The sequence below is a fragment of the Montipora foliosa genome, chromosome 2, assembly GCF_036669935.1.
Source record: "Montipora foliosa isolate CH-2021 chromosome 2, ASM3666993v2, whole genome shotgun sequence".
Classification (NCBI taxonomy): Eukaryota; Metazoa; Cnidaria; class Anthozoa; order Scleractinia; family Acroporidae; genus Montipora; species Montipora foliosa.
This window is the reverse complement of record NC_090870.1, coordinates 19,554,243-19,561,742: the sequence shown is the minus strand read 5'-3', so window position 1 is coordinate 19,561,742 and position 7,500 is coordinate 19,554,243. Positions and strand designations below refer to the sequence as shown.

At 37.1% G+C, this 7,500-nt stretch overlaps 1 protein-coding gene across 6 annotated transcripts in view; it reads left to right on the top strand.

The window, feature by feature from the left end:
* The window catches only part of LOC137992625 (5'-nucleotidase domain-containing protein 2-like), a 37,360-nt gene that overhangs the window by 16,797 nt on the left and 13,063 nt on the right, over nucleotides 1-7,500 (top strand). For all 6 annotated transcript variants that reach the window (XM_068838062.1, XM_068838064.1, XM_068838065.1 and 3 more), the window contains 4 exons: nucleotides 283-376; nucleotides 1,762-1,839; nucleotides 4,950-5,006; nucleotides 7,070-7,130. In XM_068838062.1, the coding sequence (XP_068694163.1) occupies nucleotides 283-376; nucleotides 1,762-1,839; nucleotides 4,950-5,006; nucleotides 7,070-7,130 (290 nt within the window). The remainder of the gene's footprint in view (nucleotides 1-282; nucleotides 377-1,761; nucleotides 1,840-4,949; nucleotides 5,007-7,069; nucleotides 7,131-7,500) is intronic.

The window sequence follows — 7,500 nt, the reverse complement described above, 5'->3', positions numbered from 1 at the left end:
TTTACCTCCTCCTCCTTAATTGTGCGCGATAAGGGTAATGCAAAGGTGTGGGAAAACTCACTGGTGTATCAATCCCAGAGCTTCTCAAGTGCTAACAGTGTGTTCTTTGTCCACAAAGCTTGTGATTAAGTGCATTTGAGTTATCCACTGATGAAAATTTTACTTAAGCAAATATGCAAAATATATGTTGCCGGACTTACATTAGAAGTACATGTGCACTGTCAGTAATGATTGTTACTCAAACAAAATTGTGACAATTTATCTTTAAATGTTCATTTGCAGGGGATTACAGCCTGTTCCAAATGAAGAAGTGTTCAGTATTTATGAAGGAACACATTTGGCGATAACAAAGATAAACCCAAGCAATTTTATCAATGTGAGTGTGAACTAAAGAGCTTCACCTGCTGATTTATTTAAGTTATAATACACTTTCAGGCAATGAAATAATCAAGGAATTTGCAGGAATCTCATAAAATCTGAACCTGAAGAAATTTCAATAAAAGATGGTTACCATTGGTCTACTGATGCCTTCCTATAGGGGACTCCCAAGGGGGTGAAATCACCCTTTCACCTTACCCCTTGGGGGCAAAAGAACACGACGTGATTTCCATTCTGCCCATTTACGTAGAGCACTGCTCAGCTGGATAAGCTAATGAGATTCAATAGTTCTTTTATATATTAATTACGTATGATGATTATTATTGAGTACAGAATGCTAATAACTTGTACGCTTCATGAAAGTTTGCATCTTCCTAATTATTATTCAAAAAGGGAAAAAGAAAGCCAAACTTATTTCACATCGAAATTAAAAAAACACAGATACAGTAAATTGAACAACATTTATTGCAGCGGGCATAAAACTGGGAACTGGGCTAAAAATTAATGGTTAAAGAAGTATCGTTACGGTAATGATTACAACAACTAGCCCACGGAATAAGGATGTTCTAAACAGAGAGGGTTATAAATAGGTTCTACTGGAAGAAGCAAAAAGCATGTAAATTTTATAATATTTTTATATTTTTCAATTATTTATATACCACATTGTAATTCATCTTTTAGGTGCCAATATGTGTATTCAATAAACCATTATTATTATTATTATTATTATTATTATTATTATTATTATTATTATTATTATGGTAAACTTTATTGGTAAAATCATTCAAGGTATATATGAACATCATTGCGGGCACAGCCCAGGCAATGTGGATATGTTAGTATAAATCTAAGATAATAAAAAGTAGCGTTAAATGCACTATTGAATAAGATAAATATTCTAAAAATAAATAAATAACAAATTAATAAAATAAAAAATAAAATAAGAAAACCTATTTAAAAATCTCAGCATGATAAAGCTAAAATCTTCTCTTTCAACTATTACATGTATGTTGCTATATTTGTGCATTTGCATAATTACATGCACGAAAATCTCTTAACAATCTCAGAGTTCTGAGAAATAACCCAGTTCTGGGGACCGTTCAGTTGTCAACCTTGCTACTTTTGGCCCAAATAACACATTCAGTTCTTTGTCCAGGTCTTTGTAGTATGCACCAAGATAGTCAAATACTATGGTGATAAGCTTCACTTTATAGCCTGGATACAAGTTTTTTATTCCCAATCTAAGGTCTAAGTACTTGTATTATTATTATTATTATTATTATTATTATTATTATTATTATTATCATTATTGTTACCTTGACCAGTTTCATTGAATTGACTGTTGATGCTATTCAAGCAAGACTGTGTTACTTTTTTGTCAAGGGTCCAAGAAGAACAATGCAGCATATGATTGATTTGTTCTCATATCCAGAGATGGTTCTTCTATCCAATGTTATCGAGGTAAGTTCCTTTTTATATATCTTTTCCTTTATCCAATTTTTTCCTTATTTGTTGTGGCAGCCATAAAGGCTTTACAAAAGATACACTACCGGTAATTTGCAATGGCAGCTGATGTACACGTACATGTACAGTCATAGTACAAGACCTTGCCTCTTGGATGTTTCCTCCAAAGACTATCACAATATGGAGGTGACAGCCAAAAAAAAATAAGCATTAGAAATAAACATGCATAAACTTGCACACAAACTTCATTTTAGCAGTCTGGCTTGCTGAATACATGTATACCGGCTTGCTAGTTGCCATATTTATATCAGAAAGGGTTTTCCCAGGGTCTCTCATTTTTACACGTGAAACTCTCAACAAACTCTGGTCAACTTTCGCTCTCATTTGGCCCACTCTCGATCACTCTCAAGCATTTCAACTCTTGTCAACTCTCATCAACTCTAGCTCTTGTTTGGCGAGGGCTTAACGGACACCCTTGGAACATCGTTTTGTGTCTGTACAAGTCATGTTATAGCGAGATTTTGGAATAGGTTGTGAGAATAAAAGTGCTGTTAACATGCGCTATGCAATAAATATAATTTTATAAAAGAGAAAGACTTGTGGCAGTGGCCAATAGTAAATTACAGCTTGCTTCAGTGCTCATCTTCCCATTAAAGGGTGCTTTCATAATGAAAGGTCTCTGAAGTTAATCCCTGTTTGGGTTAATCCCTGTTGGGCAGCACTATGCATGTAGAAGAATGCAATTTCTAATCTTGGACATCCTGTGCATAGGGTGCCAGCAACATGCATGTGCATCTGGGTTTTGATATGTCGTATGCTCAAATGACGAGCGCATGATTGTTTGAACCGCATTTTACACCACCCCACTGAAGATTTTTGGCAAGGGACTTCTTTAAGTATTAATTTATGAGATAATTTCAGTTCCCTCTATGGCCGGTGACCACATGCCTACACAAAACCTTGAAACCTTCGATCCCTGGAAGTGATTGAGTGCCACCAACTTTTTCGCCAGGCTTTACCATTGACCTGTGTTATTGACATTTATTTTATTGTGCACCAAAGTGTCATTTACCTCTTCCTTAAAGGCCCATGTTCACCCAACAGGTGTTGCATGCGGGGACCTATTTTCATCTCTGAAAATCCCTTCCAAACTCATTAATAATTCATAAGCCAAAAACAAAAAGAAATCACTACCTTGAAGGAAGTTTGGATATGTGGTCTTAATTAACATAAAATTTCGCCAACTTTGATCCCAAATATCTCTTAAAATACTGATTCCTTTGAGAATCAATATCAAACACTCGAAAGAGCTGTAATCCATCCAATCACTCGATCCGCTCGATCGTTTATATCGTTGTAGATTTAATTGACATTGAACTTTTCTTAGTTCTTTAGTGATCTTGTAAAGGATCTTTGTTGCCGTGAATTTTACTGGCCAGGCATTGCCACTGGCTTATGTTCTTGCCGTATATTTTTATTATGGACATTGAACTTTTTCTTACTGATTTAGTGATGTCATATTAAGGGGATAGCCCTCTCAGAAGAATCCTGTCTGAGCCTTCTAACAGCATGCTGCATTTGCACCAGTCCTTAGTAGCCTCAGTGTGGGAGGATTCTGTTCCATAACCATGGGGATAAGTGTTGACGGCGCCAACCCTTCAGTCCCACACTGAAGCAATACCGGGGTTGCCCTAGCTTGGGTGGGAAACGGTGGCACATCCACTTCCCCTTGCTGGCCCAACCTTTCGAGGAGCTTGGCATAGGTACACGCTGCTCAGGGCAGCTGTGCTCTGTGCGCAGCCAGTACGCCACTTGCTGACACTAGCCTAGCCCCAGTGACTGGCCTCACAGTGGCAGGCGGCACTTGGGTCCTGGAAGAAACTTTATCCCCTCTAATACTGTCTTCAATTGTATGTGACATAAACCCTTTGACGTCCAAACCGGCCGAAACCGGCCAGACTAATGCCAGAGTATTTTACTCTGTCTAACGCCAGACGATTTTACTTGTCAATGGGGAACCCCTGGGAGTCAATGGATTAATCACTCACTGAAAAACTATGTCCCCATTAACAAGTTTTCGTTTTTCATTCATCTGCTTTTTCAGTGCTATCTTGAATTGCATCATACTGTACATGCAGGCACATCTTTATGCCAATGAGCACACTTCATAATCAATGATTACCCCTAGATGTATGTTTTCTAAGGTTATGAATGGTCAGGATCCCATAAATGATGAGCATTTCGATTGACAAAAAGGCATTACGATGCATAATAAAATTACGATGTCTATGAATCGTATATGTCAATGTTCTCCAATCCAAATACCAACCCTGCCTAACAGGGATTAACTTCAGAGACCTTTCATCATGAAAGCACCCTTTAATGATGAGCACTGAAGCACCCTTTTAGATGAGCACTGAAGCAAGCTGTAATTTACTATTGGCCACTGCCACAAATCTTTCTCATGCATAGAATTATATTTATTTACTGTGCAGTACTTAATTCACAAAGAAATTTGTGCTTTAACTTGATGTGAAAAGAAGTTGAAGTGAATGCGGAAATGGTATGGTCAACAAGGCAGACTCGATGTCAGTGTTACTTGATTCCCTTTTATTTTCTTCAATCTTTCTGGGTTTGGTTTTTTATTAGTGACCACGTGTCCTATCAAGGGGCTATTTACGTTGTATTGTTTCCTCAGAAATGATGCATAGTTATTTTGACCACAACTTACCTTCTTAAATGGAACACTTTCCAGCTACTCTTCACAACCACATTTTTTAAAAACATGTACTTATGATTCAGAGTGTAGCCAAGGACAGAGTACTAGTACTGGATAATTTCAATCATAAACATCACATGAGTCATATGTAGTACGTACTTAGCGCTTATTAAAACCATCTCTTGATCAAGAAGTACATGCTTTATCCACAAACTTCGGCCCTATAACGTTTCTCTCCCTACCCTTCTCGTTTGCTTCCGATTGAAAGCAATTGTTGAATGCACTTCAGTAATCCAAGATTATTAACTTGAATCTCAAAGAGAAAAGGTTCATGTACATGCAACCGTTGAGTGAAGTTTTGTAACCAAAATTACTTTATTTCTCTCAGTTTTTTCAGCATAAGGGCATTCCTTATGATCCTGAGTATCTGTTTAGAGACTGTCAGGTTAGTTAATCAACATCTTCTCTTTAAAATGTATCTAATAGTCGATGCTTAAGAATGAAAAAATAGTTTTTGTCAGTTACTTTCAATTAGTATAGTTTGTTGAAAGCTGTAGAAGGAGTTAGGTGATTTGGCAATGATCTCATTAAGCCGGAGGGTCCTGTGTGCAGCTCTCCACAAGAGAGAATTTGATGTGCTAGTCAAAGCTCGGCATATTATATTTATTTAGTACAGCGTAATACCAGAATCGAAATGATATCCATTTCTCTTGCTTGAATGAAGTTAATGTTGTGGAAGTATTGCAAAAAAGATGGATCTAGATTTTGAATTAATTGTGTTTTTTTAAAATATTATGACAATATACACAATTTTTAAAGATAAATTTGACGCTGGTTACCACAGGCCAGAGGCAGAGCATAGCATGCAGAGTTGCATCTTTGCCTTCTTTAATGACAATATAATACACTTAAAGTGCTACATGTACTATGACGAAATTTGCATCTTCCTTATCTAAGCCATTTTGGCTCATAAACATGTAGTCTGTACAAGAAGAAGAATGCTGTTTACCATTTTCAAATATCTCTTTTTGTTCTGGAGATATTCAAGTTTTTTAATATGCAAATTAGCCAAGTGATGATGTCATAAACCCAACCAAATTTTGATCAAGTATGATGGAGAAAGATATCTCAGCCAATTTGTATCAGAATTACTTGGTTCTTTGCAGTAAGGTTCTAGTAGATTTGTTCCACAATATGAGCATACCATTTTTGTTACCATGGCAACATACTGGGTTCCAGACCTCCCTGATATTAAAGGCTTTGCAGGCCACCTTTGGCGTTCTGTTTTGATATTTGCAAATGGTGCCTCATCTGCATGATCCTGCCAGCATATAAAGATGTTAGGTCGAGTTTGTGGCCTTGGTAAATGTATTTCTAGCCTGAGATCACCAAAATATTGATATCAGGTTTGAGGGGACTAGAAATGAGTGAGTTGCCATGGCAACCAATTTCTTTACAATCGTAGGTGTGTTGCCTTCAGAGCTATTAGCTCACCAAGTTTCAATGGTCTCTGTTGCAAATTGACCGAGATAACTCTATTTATATTCTTGATGTTCTATTGGGTTGGGTGAATGACATCATCACCCTTCTCATTTGCATATTTTACACATTTTTCAAACTTAAATATCTCCGGAACCAATGCAGATATTTCCAAACGGTAAACAGCGTTTTTAATGCTTCATGGTACTCTATGTGATAAACCAAAAAACTCAAGGGATAAAAATTTGATCATAGTAGCACTTTAAAGAGGCAGTACATTATTTTTAGCCTTCATGCGAAGACTTAATATCAGTCTGTGAAGCAATGAAGAACCACATGTTAATGATGTTATTATGTTATGCAGAACCATTTAGGTTCATGGAAGGCATTTTCGTTTAATAAGCCAAGGATCAAAACTGGCCAACTTTTTCCAATTTGGGCATTCATGGCAGTTAGAAAATCACATTGAAGAATGTTCCTTTTGGTTGTCAGCATTGTTATCCCTTATGAGTTAAGTTAATAGATTGAGTAGCAGGGCTGCAGGGAACAGCAGGGAGCATGGCTGGCGCAGTGGTGAGAGCACTCGCCTTCCACCAGTGTGGCCCAGGAGCAATTCCGGGATTCGACGCCATATGTGGGTTGAGTTTGTTAGTTCTCTTCTCTGCTCCGAGAGGTTTTTTTCCAGGTACTCCGGTTTCCCCTTTTCCTCAAAAACCAACTTTTAATTTGATTTGTTCTGATTTCAGTTGATTTGTAGTCTCCCCAATTAGTAGAGCACTCGTTCTTGGCTATCAAAATAACCTTAAGACTGAGATAAAATTATTATTATTATTATTATTATTATTTTGGCCTAAAAACAGAAAAATGTCGCCAACAGTACTCCTTTAAGTATCCACAATCCCTTAAAACTGCGAATTCACAATTAATTTTTTCCCATCTACATCTCTTGCTTAACTGCACACTTTGAGTCTTAGTTGTGGTGGTTAACCGGTAAGGTCAAATTGTTTATTTTTTATTTTTTGATTTAAGCAAGCTGTGCAGAGTGTACACATTTCTGGGACTCTTTATCAGGAAGTCATGACTGACATAGGTAATTAACTTTTAAATGTACTCCTGATCATTGTAATGTAACAGTTTCAATCGAGTAACAACAATACCTGTTATCATGATGATGACAATGATGATGATGATGTTGATTATAATGATAACATCAACAATAATAACAATTATAATAATTGTAATAATTCTTGACTTTCTGTGAATGGAACAACCTGTGAGGAGGTGGTACAGTATTCAAACTTTGCAGGCGTAAACACTTTACTTTGGCCCCAGACCTGGGGCTTGGAGACTAAAGCATCTTCGAGATAATTAGGGTGGTCCCAGTGACTGCAGGGACCTGCATTCCTCCCAACACATCTGTAACCCCAAGATCTTTAACTCCTCCTCCAACCGACCAGACA